General features: G+C 40.8%; 1 protein-coding gene across 2 annotated transcripts; it reads left to right on the top strand.

The window, feature by feature from the left end:
- Positions 1-999: 999 nt before the first annotated feature.
- On the top strand, positions 1,000-13,008 carry tmprss13a (transmembrane serine protease 13a). Of its 2 annotated transcripts, none has more exons than XM_039789968.1 (13): positions 1,000-1,026; positions 4,882-5,053; positions 5,191-5,301; positions 5,850-6,014; positions 6,664-6,790; positions 8,672-8,767; positions 9,036-9,079; positions 9,910-10,072; positions 10,242-10,420; positions 11,123-11,221; positions 11,697-11,839; positions 12,370-12,522; positions 12,643-13,008. In XM_039789968.1, exons 1-13 carry the CDS (start codon positions 1,015-1,017, stop codon positions 12,655-12,657), a joined length of 1,479 nt encoding a protein of 492 aa, XP_039645902.1. In that variant the 5' UTR covers positions 1,000-1,014; the 3' UTR covers positions 12,658-13,008. The 2 variants fall into 2 exon arrangements, with proteins under 2 accessions (XP_039645902.1, XP_039645897.1); XM_039789963.1 differs by lacking the exon at positions 1,000-1,026 and adding an exon at positions 1,095-2,144.
- Positions 13,009-15,389: the final 2,381 nt, after the last annotated feature.

The following is a 15,389-nucleotide window of genomic DNA, read 5'->3' on the forward strand; positions in this document are numbered from 1 at the left end:
ATGAAGAGAGACCTTTTCAAAAAAGTTACACAGAAAAATGGATTTCAAAAACTTATATCTGTATCTCTATCTATGGTCTCGACAAACCACAGTGACCGTGGAACCATCTCCACACCTCATCTTACTCTCTAATACATCAGTTAAGCATTTAGTCAGACTTTTGCGATATAAAGGTTATTGTGGGTGGAGATGCAAGATATGAGTTTCTTCTTTAGCATTCATTTATCCAAGGTCCATTCTCTGAAAATGTACATTCACATACTGACTGTCAGCACTTCCATTACATAGCATAGACACAATGTGCAAAGCTTTAAACAATGCCTAAAACCTTCACATATACATCTGGATTTTTCTGTGTGAAATAACAAGATTAATTTATAACATATTTGCCCTAAAACTAAAGGGATGTTTAGTGTTGAATCAACCAAACTATCTTAAGTGTGTCTTCTGTTTACATTCTCATGACCTTGTATGATAACTAAAGACAATGTTTACCTCCTTAAAGGGACATTTTTCCATCATGAAAAGACCAAACTCTTGCTGTTTGTATACTAACCTAATGTTTATAATAATAATAATAAAAGTCCCATTGAAACCGCATTGATAAGTTGTTAGCATACACATAATACAGCCCTCTATGCCACTATTATACACTCAAAAGAAATGCATCAGGATGTTCAAGAGGAGAGGTCAATGATTAGCTATCATTATCATTATCATTTATTTTACTTTGTTTAAACTCTCTTATCAGTTAGTTAATACTTGGATTTTATTAATATACTTTCAAGCACTCTTCCCTTAATTATAGTAAATGAGTCACCCCTGTTTCACTCCCTATTTCTTACCTCATTATCACATGACACGACATGTGACTGTTCAAATTTTAGTTCCTGGTAAATTAAAACACACCAAACAGTGAACCCGTATGCTTGTGTCTCCTTTTGGTTTCTGTCTTGCAGATGGACAGAGAACTGTGAGTACATCTAAGCTGTTGTCCAGAAGGGGGACTTTCTCATGAGTCATTTGGTAAGTGAGAAGTGCCCAGTGGCTACATGCACATAGGCAGACTTTATATACAGTAATATCACCCTCTAGTTGTGTTATAAGGTAAACACATTTTCACATTGAATATCTTGTGGTGCTTCTCATAAACTCAGACTCAGACTTACAGTTTGTCTTAACTTTAAATGTTTTGCATTCAAGTTCTGTATTTCAGCGCAATCAGCAGCGATCTGGAACAGAAAACTACAGTGGTAAAAGATATAGAGGGTCTCAAGTGACAGCAACTGGAAATAAGGGAATATGCGAAAGTGTAGAAGCAGGGGCTGAGAGAGAAACTACGAACATTTGGAAAGTTAATGTAAACGTGAACACAGAAAAAAATCAGAGAAAGGTAGCTCCAAAAATGTCCAGAAGCAACATCTGAGATATGTGTCCAGAAGGGTATTGATGTGAAAACAGCCAAGATGTTATCCAGAAATAGACAGATAGAGGTTAATGAAAACACTCAAACAGTGCCAACCATATGAGTGTCACATTTACAAATTTGCGCACATATTAATCATTACTTTCATTTCCAGGACACGATGACAGAGCTCTTTTTATTTCCAGCATGTCCTTATACTCTCAAGGAGAAGATAAGACATCCTGCTTTAAAATGAAATGTAGAATTGAATTGTATGTGAAATGTGAACATTTTAATGTTGTCATGTTTGGTTCAGGGCCCTAACAGCTCAGCTGGTGTCATTTGAGCCATAATGGATCTTAATTCTGTGACAAAAGCTTTGATAGTCTCTAGCTGCCATGAAACCGGTGTGACAGGTGGGAAACTGGTGCACTGGGCACGCCCGCCTCTGTGAACAGAAGAATGAAGGACTGAGAGAATGATGGACACTGGAAGTGGGAGGTGTCGGACAGGAAGGGGAAAGGCAAATCTACCTTGTTGTTGCTGGGATGAAGGTCAGTGACAAACACACTATAGAGTAGAAAGGAGGGGAGAAGAGAAGAGTAGAGGTGTTTAATGTGGCACCACCATGCTCTAACCATTGCTCGGAAACCCTGGATGCGAAAAAGCTCCACCCATCTGTGCTCATCTCCACTCTCCAATCTTTGCTGACCTGAGTCCGATGGCAAAGCATGACCCGGTAGGTTTCCTTTGTCTTTCTCTTATGACAAAAACTTCCTTGTCTTGCTACAGTGTGTCTCTTGGCCTCTCCTCTGACTTAAACCTTTATCTGCATCTCTGTTTGCTTTGTTTGAGTTTCGGTGGGTTTATTTGTCTGTTAACCTGACTGACCTCCATGCACAGCACTGTCAAGTGTGAAGAGTGCTGTTCACTGCAGGTGTTATAGGCTGACATTAGAGGTTTTATGTTGTTTTTAAATTTACCTGTCAGACAACAGGTAAGAGGGGAGTTTGAATATAGGTTTTGCCTTAACCAACTGTTATTTTATGTTTTATTTTTTTAGTTTCTATAGGGCAACACTTTAAACATTTCAGATTATAACACTTTTATTTAACTAATCTAATAATTCTGGTCTGCGTAGTGTACCATGTATCTCCACAACATAAACTTTTCATGAGCCAAGAAAAAAAAGCTATGTTTTCAGTTTTGTTTCAGATAATACAGTGGGCTTTTCAATTACTGCGCACATGAAAACTTTTTACAATTACTGAAAGCATGCCTCTCCAATCGTTAAAGTAAATGGTTAAAGAAAACACTCATACATCAATACAATAAATCATTTAAAAAGCAAAGTAGCCTGGTAGAATGGGAGTAAAATGTCCATGGGTGTGCAGGTCTTTAAGGTGGAGAACATAATGAATTTGGGTGGAGGATTTGTAAAGCCCTCTGAGAAAAATGTATGATTTGGGGTTATATAAATACACGACTTGACTAATGATGAGCACATAATGTATTGAATTTGCCAAGTACACGGTTGAAAGTTTCAGTGGACTGACTCTTTGTTCTCTTTACTAGAAGAATAATATTTTAGATTTGTTTTGGTCCCAGTCAAGCTCAGATCACTGAATGTTCTTAAGAAATTTGGAAGCCAGACTTGTATCTGCCTTGATTTCTTTTAGGCCCTACAGACAAACATGAAGGGACATTTTAGTTTCCAGTTTCATGTCGGGTTGCTTTTGAAACTTTATATTATCATTGTTATTGTTTGAGTAAGAAATTGACCTTTTTAAATGTCATGTGAAACCCCCTAATCTTTAAATATGATCAACCTACTCCACCTATTTCAGCTTGAGCATTTTTAATTAACCAGGGTGTGTGCTGCCTTTAAGCGCATTCTGAAACCTGATCAGCACGCAATAGAAATGACTTTATGTGACACCTTTTGTAGCGAGTCCACCCATAGCCAGGGCCACCTCGATAGATGCTAGTATGTAGTTATCACTTTCTGTAAATGCATTGATGACATTGCCAACAGATGTTTAGAAAAAGTGTCTTCAACTAGTTCAGTCACACTACATTCTGCATTTGGGATCTTTTTTTTTTTTTTTTTACTCTGCTTCAATCATCCCAGAAATATGCTCATTTGCTTTCTTGCCAAGAGTTTGATGAAAAGAACAAAACCACTTTCATGTCTGTAAGGTAAATGAAGCTAGTGCCAGCATTGAGTTAGCGTAGCTTATTACAAAGACTGGAAACAGGGCCAGCCTGGTTCTGGACAAACGTCACAAAATTCAGCACCTAAGCTCACAAATTAACACGTCATATTTTGTCTGTTATATCCCAGAGATTTCAGGAAGTTATAACTGTGCTTGGCCATTAAATAGTGCATAACCCCTGTAACAGTAGCTATGTTTTCATCCAATTTAGAGTTATCTGAAGTTTGCTAAAAACATTCATGTAAATAAAGCCGGTGAAAGTGTGTTTCCATCCAACGGCTTTCAAAGCGAATAAAAACCTGTGCGTGTATATAAAAACATATGGATGAAAACATAGCTAATGCAACATGTTGTTTTTACATTCTGGTTTTGGCCAAATAAAACAAATGGGATATAGTGTTTTAATTAGAACACTTTAGAGTTGCCTTTGGGCAGTTATTGTTAAGTTTGGATCATAGACTGTACACGGTCTATGGTTTGGACAGAGCCAGGCTAAGCTAACCGACTGCTTGCTCTAGCTACTTAGTTGGCATAAAGAGTGGTATCAACCTTTATATCTAACTTTCGGCAAGAAATGAAATAAGTGCATTTCCCAAAATGTTGAACTATTTCTTTAACATATTTGTAATATTTCAAGGAGACAAATATTTATCACTAGCAGTCTTAGAGGCTATTGTTTAACCAGGAAAAGAGAGGGTCTGACTAACCTATGTGTCTGTTTTTCATGAGTCATTAACAGAGAGCTCATGATAGAGATTTAGCCAACTGGGTAACAGCACTGTTGCCACAAAACATCAGCGTTAGTCGCCTTCCTTCTCCCTATTACTGCTCATTTGTGAACAGATGTAGTACTTGATATTGCTGTTGCGATCTGTGAATCAAAAAGGGCAGAGGAGATAGCATGAATAGAAAAATTAGGAAATTAACTGTTAAAACCTGATCTTTTATACACTGTTGCCATGATACATCGTGTGTCTTTGTGGGCAAGGTTGCTACCCAGGTGTGGACTTAAACATAGGCTTGATAATAGTGTTAGGATTGCATGGAGGACAATGGGCAGGGATTTGCATCTCTAGTCTTTTGTCAATATATTGTCTGTCTGTTATACCTAATAAATATAGCACTGTGTCTTGTTTCCAAGGGTAGATGACACAATAACTGCACTAACATGTGTGTTTATACAGTAAGAGATTTTATTTATATCATGACCTCTCGCTAGTTATTTACTTTCCTTTATTCTTTTCTGTCTTTTTCTCACAGAACGAGTCCCCTCCACCTTACTCTGTTGGCGTGTACACCCTGCCCCCCCTCAAGTCCTATGAGGAGGTGGTGTATGGCTTGGGTCCAGGCCTGACACCCCCCACCCATCCACATTACATTCCCCAGTATGCACCACCTGTAGTTGTTCCCCAAGTCACACAGTCAAGCATAAGTGAGTGATATCCGCAGCGCCCATATTTTCCTAAGAATACAATCGATGCAGGTTTAGAAGCAAAACGAATAGAGACTGATACGCTTAAAGGATTATTAATGTGTTTGTGTATATTTTTGTGTTCTGTCTGTGTCCAGTCCCCAGCAGTAGGAAGAAGAGATGCTGCGAGAATAATGCCCAGTTTTACGGAGGGTCAGGGGGAGCCTTACTGGTGCTCGGTCTGCTGGCACTGGCAATCTGGTTTGGAGGTATGTGTTTATTCATCACTGGACATTGTCATTTATATTCATTTGCTGCTTTAATTTATTCAGGACTATTGTAACTGCATGCCATGTATATGTAAATGTTTGTTGTGCCCTTACGGTTTTGATGACAGTAGATTTGTATGTATATGTATGATATGTTTTTGTTTTTGGTAATAAGGCATACTTTTATAAAGGATTGTTTGAACAGAATGATTTTATTCAGCCATTAAAAAGAACAACATTTTAGTTGCCAGGTTCTAAAAGAAATTGGTTGCAGTATCATCCTGTAGCATCCCTTAACTTTTTAAACATGTAGACTTTTATAAAGCTTTTTGCTTGTAAGATAATAAGATAAGGCTGTTGTTTTTTCCCATTTCCATTGAACTTTGTTTGCATTCAAACAATGTTATGCTATGTTCAATGTTAAACGATGTGTGCATTTTAGTGTTCTTATTTACTGTCTAGATTTAGTTTTAGTTAATTATAACAATAATGGCACACTGTATTGTATGTCTACTTACCCACACTACCCTTTACTACCCCAACGACAGTTCGATATGGCACCCGGTTGGCAACAGCAGCAAATCTTTTAAATGAGTATGATGATGACAAAAATCAAAATCCGTCTTTGGCAAACTATGACACCTGCCCCGAAAATACTATCCAATGTGATGCGATAAGAGACTGCCAACTGGGCAGCGACGAAACAAACTGTGGTGAGTAGGCACATGCGCACCGACGCACGCACGCACGCACACACACACACACACACACACACACACACACACACACACACACACACACACACACACACACACACACACACACACACACACACACACACACACCTTACCAGAACCAGACTTACAGAGGGACAGATGGTGAGGAGGGATGGGCAGACACTTGACAGCCAAAATTATATCCTTAAAAAAACTAAAACAAGCTATAGGGTCTTCATTTTTAATTCTGTAGGTTTGTTAAGGGGGATAATATTCTATTTATATGGCAGGCTCATGTATTTAGTGTCAGTAGTATTACCAAGAGATGCAACTTAAATCTACACTAATAATGTTATCAGTGATTGGATTTATGTAATATTTTTTAACAAAGAAGTGCATTCCAGGAGAAAGCACATCATTTCACTTTACGAAAATTTAGAAAGAAACTGTACACAGCATCATGATTGCATTTGTTGAATCTTGCCAAGTGAAGCTAATTTTACATTTGATTTTTGCTTTTACTGTAATTGTTTGTGGTTGCAACAGCAGCAGCATGCAGGCCAAAAACTCCACATTACTGTCACATTGTGTTAAGCATAACCCACCGAAGAAACACCAGTTGTCATCTTTCTTTTGACTTCCCCAGTGAGGTTTGGCAGCAATGGTGCTCTGCAGGTCAGGACATCTAAAGATGGCCGCTTCCTACCAGTGTGCTACAAAAACTGGGACCAGAGCTATGCTGACCAGACCTGCACTCAACTAGGATTTGGAAGGTAAAGAATCAGCACCTTAAAGGTGCCCTGCCACACGTATTTCATTACTTTGTGGTAATATTTGAAGTTCTACCATGGACTCTGTAACATTTTATGTGGAAAAAATGGCTTGGTTACCTTGTCTCAAGCCATTCTAGTTTGGTATAGAAAGCTTACAGGAAGACTAAGCTTGATTTCTGCCAGTTCTCATTAATATTCAACAAGCTAAGCTGTTTGAATCTGATTGGCTAAAGGCTAGCCAATGAGAGCCTGGCTGTCAGAATCCTTTACCCAGCCCAACTGGACGAGCTCATGAATAGTAATGAGGTCAGGCAACACGATGTCCAACCCGGTCTCACGGCAGTTCGTGTAAATGGCCACGTTATTCTTAATCTATTGATACATGTTCACGGAGACGTTTTTCTCGTTTTTTACGTGTAACTGTCACGTTATTTTTTACGTGTAACTGTCACGTTATTCTTAATCTATTGATACATGTTCACGGAGACGTTTTTCTCGTTTTTTACATGTAACTGTCACGTTATTTTTTACGTGTAACTGTCACGTTATTTTTTACGTGTAAATGTCACATTATTTTCTCGGGGAAAGGACGCCGGGAGGCGGCCGAAAAGGTCGCTCCATAAGCTGGGAGGCGCCCGCGAGGCGTCCCGCTGGGGACCTGCCGGGGACCCGCCGGGAGGCGGCCGAAAAGGATGCTCCATAAGCCGGGAGGCGCCCGCGAGACGGCACGCGAGGCGGCCCGCCGAAAGGACGCTCCATAAGCCGGGAGGCGCCCGCGAGACGGCCCGCGAGGCGGCCCGCTGGGGACGCCCCACAATAACGGGATGGCGGAGGTTGGGTTTAGGAAAAAAGTTACGGGGAAAGGGCGCCTTAAACACTGGAGAAAGGGCGCCTTAAACGCCGGAGAAAGGGCGCCTTAAACGCCGGGGAAAGGGCGCCTTAAACGCCGGGGAAAGGGCGCCTTAAACGCCGGGAGACGCGCCACAGTAACACGCGGGACAAAACGCCACACGCAGGGACGCCATCCCCGGGAAACAAAGCGCCGCAAATGGGACGCGATCCCCGCTCGCCCGGGTGAAAGTCCTGTGTTGTTTGACCCATCCACCACCCCGACCAATCTCCCTACGCGGATTTTCGGCTTTTTATATTACTCCCTACAATTTCGTTCTGTGGCCACGAAATATGCTTCCCATTGAAATACATTACTTCACATTTTTGTGTTGTCCACCACGTAAAAAACGACAAAAACGTCTCCGTAAACACGTATCAATAGATTCAAATAACGTCACATTTACATGAACTTCCATGAGACCGGGCTGTGATGTCAGACTGACCAGCTTTTGTAATTGGCCTGATTTCTCTGCTTATTTCTTTTCAGTGGCTAGAGCTGACAGAGGAGGTAGCAGTTCATTTTCACATTCACCACATAACACAAACACATATGGACCTAACATATTTAAAAGAAATGCAAGTAAAAACGGTTTTGTATGGCAGGGCACCTTTAACTCAATTATAGTTTTGTCAAACCTGACCTAAAGTATGCTAAACAACACAAGTAAAAAGGTCTCACAGTAGCAGCACTCCAACATCAAAATATTTATTACCATTCCCCGTCATCATTCGGAGCGAGCTCAGGCTTCATGAAAGAGTGATTTATCTCCAACCTGTGATTCACCCAGTGAGATCCATCTTATTTCTCTTCACCGGCTGCTGTGTGTTTAGGGTTAAAGTGATTCTCCACAGGGTCTCCCTGGGGTGTATCAGTGTGACAGAAGCAGAATGAGTTTCCAGACTCAATCAGGCATTGTTTAGACAAAATGATCTCTGTATGTGCAAGTTTATATCTTTAGCTCTTTGAACTGCCTTTCTCTTTATCTCCAGGTCCTATGCCACCAGTGCATTTCAATCCCAGAAGTCTATTGGTTTAACTTTGAACAGCAGATCAAATTTACCTCTCCAGGGTCTGGTAAACGTCAGGTAAACAATCTAGTCCTTTTCCCCCTATTTCATACACAGCTCAGGCTTCATCTATAATCCTTCCTATTTCTTTATTATGAAATCTATTTCATCATGTGAAATCTATCAATATTTGTGAAAGCAGTTATAAAAAAAATATTACACCCCCAGACATATTTGCTGCCTTTTTATTTATATTACTAAAAAAAAAACAGCATTAAAGTGTATATTGGTTTTCGGGATGTAATCATGATAACTGACATGTTTTTCTCATTGTGGCGTTACACAGTTCATCCTGTCCAAATCAGGAGACTGTCTCCCTGCAGTGTGTGGGTAAGGAGCCTCCATCTGTTCCTAAAGTCATGTGTGTCACACACTCGCACATGCACGCAAACACACACACGCATGCACACACTCACGCACGCATGCACACACATACAGTCTCTCTCTTTCTTTGTCTCACACACAGACAGAAAGTACCTCAACTGCACATACAGCCATTTGAAAACAGGAGTATTTGACATTACACTTGACATTACTGTGGTATGTTTTTGATCAGCCCCAGCATCCAACTGTAGGCTCAGAGTCTACCTTTCTGTAGGAGGGGGGAGTTATTATTATGATGAGGTCAGAGCCTACACGACTAACGTGAACGCAATTGAATGCATTGCAGTTGTGCATTTGGTTCAAGACAAATACTAAAACTGGTAAAACTTTGGTTGCTGGTACCAGGAATTTACCTGATGAAGGTCTGAGACCAAAACGTTGTATTGTTCTAAATAAATTATTGCTTGCGTAATGGTCAGTGTGCGGGACTTTCTCTAAACTTTTTGATCTGCTACTTTTGATCATATCCTACACACCTGCCCGACAAAAGAGGTGTGCAAAAAAGATTTCCTACGTTGCTGGTACCACGAAAGAAGGAGAGGATGAATAAATTGAATAAATACATTTCGGATTTTCGGCAGATAGTTTCTTAAGAAAACCTCATAGTTAGTTTGATATTTTACTCAATTTTCGCTCCTGTCCCACCCACTATCACTCTGCCCTCCAAGTGGCTTCCGTGCGACGTATGCTGTTATGTAATATCAAGGGGCTGAGGGGAAGTGAATGAGGGGAAGTGGAACTACTAATGAAACCCAGCCATTGTCTCCCGTTCCCAGACTGTGGTCAGCAGCAGTCTATATCCCGGATCATTGGAGGCAGCGCATCCAAGACGGGTCAGTGGCCTTGGCAGTTGTCACTGCAATTCAGAGGATCCCACGTCTGCGGAGGAGTCCTGATCTCTAATGATTTTGTGCTGACTGCTGCCCACTGCTTTCCAAGGTAACTGACTGCCAGAAAAGATCTGTCTCATGGGGCATATTTCCCAAACACTTCATGTGTTGTTTACATTGCAACAAAACATGTTTATTTGTGGCTCAGTATTCATACTTTGTATTGTACTACAAAGTTACAATGCAAAGATTCAAAGTCTTCTATTTCTGTGTCGCAGAAGCAACTCTTTAGCTCTCTTGGTAGAGAACTGGAAAGTGTATGGTGGAGTGGTGTCTCTGGACAATCTACGTCAGCCCTACTTGGTTAAGACGATCCTCCTCAACGAGAACTACAACAGCCAGACTAATGACCAGGACATCGCTCTGCTCAGACTTAGATCTCCAGTGGTTTTCGATGGTCAGTCGCATCTTCACTTAATCAAAATAATGCTGCTGTTCACCCTACTTTCACACCCCAGGCTGTTGTCAGAATTTGGTCCTTACATCGACACCTGATTAGGTGTCGTAGTGGAAGTCTGACCACCATGCAGCAAGAGAAGAGTCAGGAAATACAACTAAAGCTGTTCATGTTGGGAGGGAGTATGTGTTCATTAAGCATATCTAGTATGGCTAAGCGGTGATTGAAGCGGATAACGGAACAGACTTTTGACTTTCAGTACAAGCCTGTGTTTTTTAATTTTCCCTTCCCCCCCAAAAACCCCTTTAAAAAAAAACTAAATTTTTTAAACCTTTTTTAATTTTTTTTTTTTTTTAAAAAAAAAAAAATAACCAAATAAAAAATATTATTTTTATCATTGACTTTAGTTCAGGATTCTTACATTAATCAATAAAAAGAAACACTCAAACCAATACCTGACATCCGGATTAAAACAATATTCCTCTTTTTTGCAGGACAGTAACTACCATGAATGTTTTATTCTTGCTGTTCAGTCTGAGCTTTTAAAGTCTGTACTGAGTCCACAGTCATTCTGGTAATCTGATTTGCCCAGCCGTGTGTGTGTGTGTGTTTCTGTGTGTGTCTGTCTACAATCCTATCATTTTGAGCACACAAAGTTGCTGGTGTGTTTGCAAAAGTTAAACACTTCTTTTGTGCATCCAGATAAAGTCCAGCCAGCTTGTCTGCCAGCTTTTGACCAGGAAATTCCCCCTGGAACCAAATGCTGGATCTCAGGTTTTGGCATCACTAAGGCAGGATCAGGTAAGCTAGAATATGGAGCCGTTGAGTTTACTAAAATGTAACAAATGACATAATTAGGTTTATAATTTATTTTATTAATTAATTTGATTCCACTGTAGCAGAAATACACTTTTATCGAGGTTCTTGTTGATTTTGTCATACAGTTAAAATAACTTGTTCCATTACATAAAAGTAAGGTCAGGCAGTAGTCAAAAAGCAGGCAGATAGTCATCAGAAAAAGTACAGGCAGAATAAAGTCTGGACAGCCTAGGGGAACATGGATAATTTATCAGAGAGTAACTAATGTCTGTCCTCTATATAGTGAGACTGATAGTGAATGAGAAAGATGGACATAAAACTCAATAGTAATGGCTGAAGAGCAGGTGAACAACATCACGATTAATCAGAAAAACTGGAGACAAAAGAAGGTAAGAAATTAAAGTGGACTTGCTGTTGCCAGTGCATATTAATATTTACATTGTTTTCTCTAATACAGGCATTGTCTCCAGGGATCTAATGGAAGTGACAGTGGACATCATTGGTACTCAAGTGTGTAACAGCCCCAGCGGGTATAGAGGCACCGTGACCAACAATATGATCTGTGCCGGGGACCTGAATGGAGGCAAAGACTCCTGTCAGGTGAGCGGTCAAAACTAAGGGACAGATTTACAGTAATCAGATGGATAAAAATTGTGCTTTTAACATCCATGTTAGTCTATATCCAAGACCTTCCACTTCCGGGATTGCTCCGTTGCCACCGAAAATTTCGGCGTTTGTAATTCTTTTCGGACGGATGTCTGTTACCAAACGCTTCTTTGTGTTGGAATTTTAAACTCCGGTGCATTTATGAGGACTATATGGTTAACTGCTCCTCAGATCTCTGCAGGGTAAATCCAGACAGCTAGCTAGACTATCTGTCCAATCTGAGTTTTCTGTTACACGACTAAAACAACTTTTGAATGTACATGTTCCACCAAAACAAGTTCCTTGCAGAGGCTATTTTGCAGCGGCATCAGGGCATTGGGACTCCGTGCGGCGCTGCCCAAGATGATAGTTCCCATCCCAGAATGCTGTGTGGACTAGCCAGACCCTCCTCCGCAGCGCTGTGGAGGAAGGTCCGGCAATGCGAGACTACATCCATGTTAACTAGTATGAACTATATTTTACAGGGTGACAGTGGTGGACCTCTGGTGTGTCAGGGAGAGAGCCGTTGGTACGTGATGGGGATCACCAGCTGGGGAGCTGGATGTGGGGAAAGAAACAAGCCTGGTGTTTATACAAAAGTCAGTAGTATTGTGCCCTGGATCTACAGCACAATGCAGGTAAGAATGCAAGGAGACAATAACTAAATAAAAAATGTCAGATAGAGGGTGTGTTTGACATCAAATGACTAAGATGGTCAAAGGTTTTCATCATCTTAACTCTTCCTATGTGTCCTACAGCAAATGAAGCCATGAAGTCCCTTTTTCTCCTGCTGGCGGTCTACTTCCCCTCCATCCCTAATGAACCCAATACAGTAAAGCGATGGATGGATATTGATACACACCAATCGATGCCCTGACTTCAGTCTTGCATTCTTGATTTTAGTCTTCTGTCTCTTGGGTGCCTCAGTCATACAGCATACTTGTGTTTACCTACATGTTAAGCTTTAAAGATGACTGGCCCTTCTAGTTCTGTGCCAATGAAACAGTCTACTGTAATCTCCTTAACTTGATTGAGAATGCTATTCTATTAAAAATGATTTATGATCGTAGAGTTGTGTTTTTCCCCAGGGACACATCTCAGGTTTTTCAATGCTGAATATTGCCAAATTATTATGAAAAAGGACACTTTTTGTTAGCTGGCACGGCACCTGTGTATCTAAACCTCCTCTTATACTCACAATTTGAAGTCTTTCAGGAATTGTTCTTCATGACATCATATGTCAATGTGTGTGTTCTCTGTCATATTTATGTGCATTGGCCATGTTGTTTAACAGTTCTTCATATTTGTCTAATGTGTGGGGTCACTGAGCATTATACATATATTATGGAGTTGATCCATCACAAACTGTCAATCACACATGAGGCTGGCATAATGCTGGGGTCTATGATGTGTGTGTGTGTGTGTGTGTGTGTGTGTGCGCGCGCGTGTGTGTGTGCGAGAGAGAGAGAGAGAGAGAGAGAGAGAGAGAGAGAGAGAGAAAGAGAGAGAGAACGCACTGAATACGCAGTCACTCCAGGAGTCACATTGTTATCCATCACATCTATTTTTCCAGGACAAGTACATGTGAGCAGTGACATAAAATTATAGACAAACTGAGTGACAAACGAAAAAAAAGTGTTGACAAGCTATATGTTCTGCGGGCAGAAACGGAAGCGGTAAGTGTATAAGTGTAGCGCTCATATTTGATGTCTTAGATTGTGTTATTGTATTTTTTTTATTCTTCGAAAAAAAAACGTCAGGATTAGGAAGGGTCATGATAGCCATGAAAGATGCGCTGGAAGGGGACGAAGATTTGATCACTGTTTTTCTATTAGCTTATTTTGACCATATAGTCCTTTGAAAATAAGTCGTGTGGAGTCACGCACATTTCTAAGTGTAAGTGTAATATTTACACGCCGCTGGACGTGGTCTCATTCACTTGCAGAGATGCCATTTACAACGCTGTTTATCAGTGCTATATAATGAGGGTGTGTCTGCTGGCACAGATCGCTAACAGTGAAGGTATACCTTCACTGTTTGCGCGGCGAAAAAAATTGCAAATGCGGATCAAAGCCTTAAAACGAGCATGACCTAATTTACTTTCTCTAATTGTAAGCCTTGTAACCAAATGATATACTGTGCATGATGTCACTGCTGTTATTATAAACGGCTGCACTGAAAGGGAAAACCACACGGCGCATGATGGCTCGTTTTTCTGCTCCATCAGATGATCCACAGGTTGAGGGACGCACAAGTGGATGAATGCGCAGACGTCACGCATGGGATGTTGAAATATATGATCCCAATTGTGTATTGTGAGGCTGTGAGTGAAACCTGACAGTGCGTGATACCTCTCCGTGCCATGTAGGCTCTGCGTTTACATTAAAATCGAGAGCTTATCAGTGCGTTACTGAGGTAGGTCTTTTGTTGTCGGAGATCAACTTAACAGGCAACAAAAGACGCCGAATTTACAATCACTATTCTCTATAGGCTGTATGTAGCCTCTAAAAAGATGGAGAGATTTATCTTAGGAACCGACTGAAGTCCAACCGATTAATTCTGAATTCTGCCACACCCCTTGCTCCAGTTTATGCGTGAACCATAGAAATAGAATGAATAGAACATTTTATTTCTATGGCGTTAACTCTCCGGTTGTCTGTGTTTTTACACGAGCCCGCCATCTAAACCCATTTCTCGTTCAGCGACAGTTACCATGGAGAAAACGACACTATAGAACGACGCACATTGTTGTCATGGTGATGTAACATCATTATGATGGCAAATGTATTAAAGTGTAAGGTGCAGGTTAACCACCACAACCAATTAATATGTAAATAAAGTGCTCAATATGTCTATATTTAAAAATTTCTGTCTTAAAATGCGTTAAAATAACATTTATTGGGGTTTCTTCAAAGGTAGCATGTTTTTTACAGTAACTGGGTGATGACGTCATAAGAGGGAGTAGTAACCCATAGCAGGTACATAGACAGACCAACAACGGGACAATTTTATCCCTTTTCGCCATCTTATTCATCACTAAATTCACTTCTGACAACGTTTTAGGCGAGAAATTAACTGTTTAGATTTCGAATATAGGCAGTCTTGCGAAAATCGTTGCTGAATTGACAATTTGCTTCAAAGTTATCGGAGTTGAGAAGCTCCATGAAGTAACGCGACAACCAGCAGCGCCTGCCCCGGCCGCTGGCTCGTCGCTCGGACAGTCTCGCTCGGACACACCGCTGTAAACCGGAGGTCCCTCAGACCGCTCTCGTAAATAAGAGGCTTTTATTTCGCCGTTGATTCGATCGTTTGTTTAAATATCACAACACATGTCCATCATAAGATTAACGGGAATCTGTGGTTAACTGTCTTTTCGGAGTTAAACTCAACAAGCACCTGACAACCTCGCTGGCCAGCCGTCTCTCACACACGCACACACGCACACACACACACACACACACACACACACACACATGGCCACACACACACACACACACGGCCACAC

Source organism: Perca fluviatilis, chromosome 2 (genome assembly GCF_010015445.1).
Source record: "Perca fluviatilis chromosome 2, GENO_Pfluv_1.0, whole genome shotgun sequence".
Taxonomy (NCBI): Eukaryota; Metazoa; Chordata; class Actinopteri; order Perciformes; family Percidae; genus Perca; species Perca fluviatilis.

What these genes read in the sequence shown, in the direction of transcription:
- tmprss13a (XM_039789963.1), top strand. An exon ending in CAGCGACGAAACAAACTGTG is followed by an intron (nt 6,015 to 6,663) that starts GTGAGTAGGCAC and finishes TGACTTCCCCAG; the next exon opens with TGAGGTTTGGCAGCAATGGT. An exon ending in GCTGCCCACTGCTTTCCAAG is followed by an intron (nt 10,073 to 10,241) that starts GTAACTGACTGC and finishes TCTGTGTCGCAG; the next exon opens with AAGCAACTCTTTAGCTCTCT.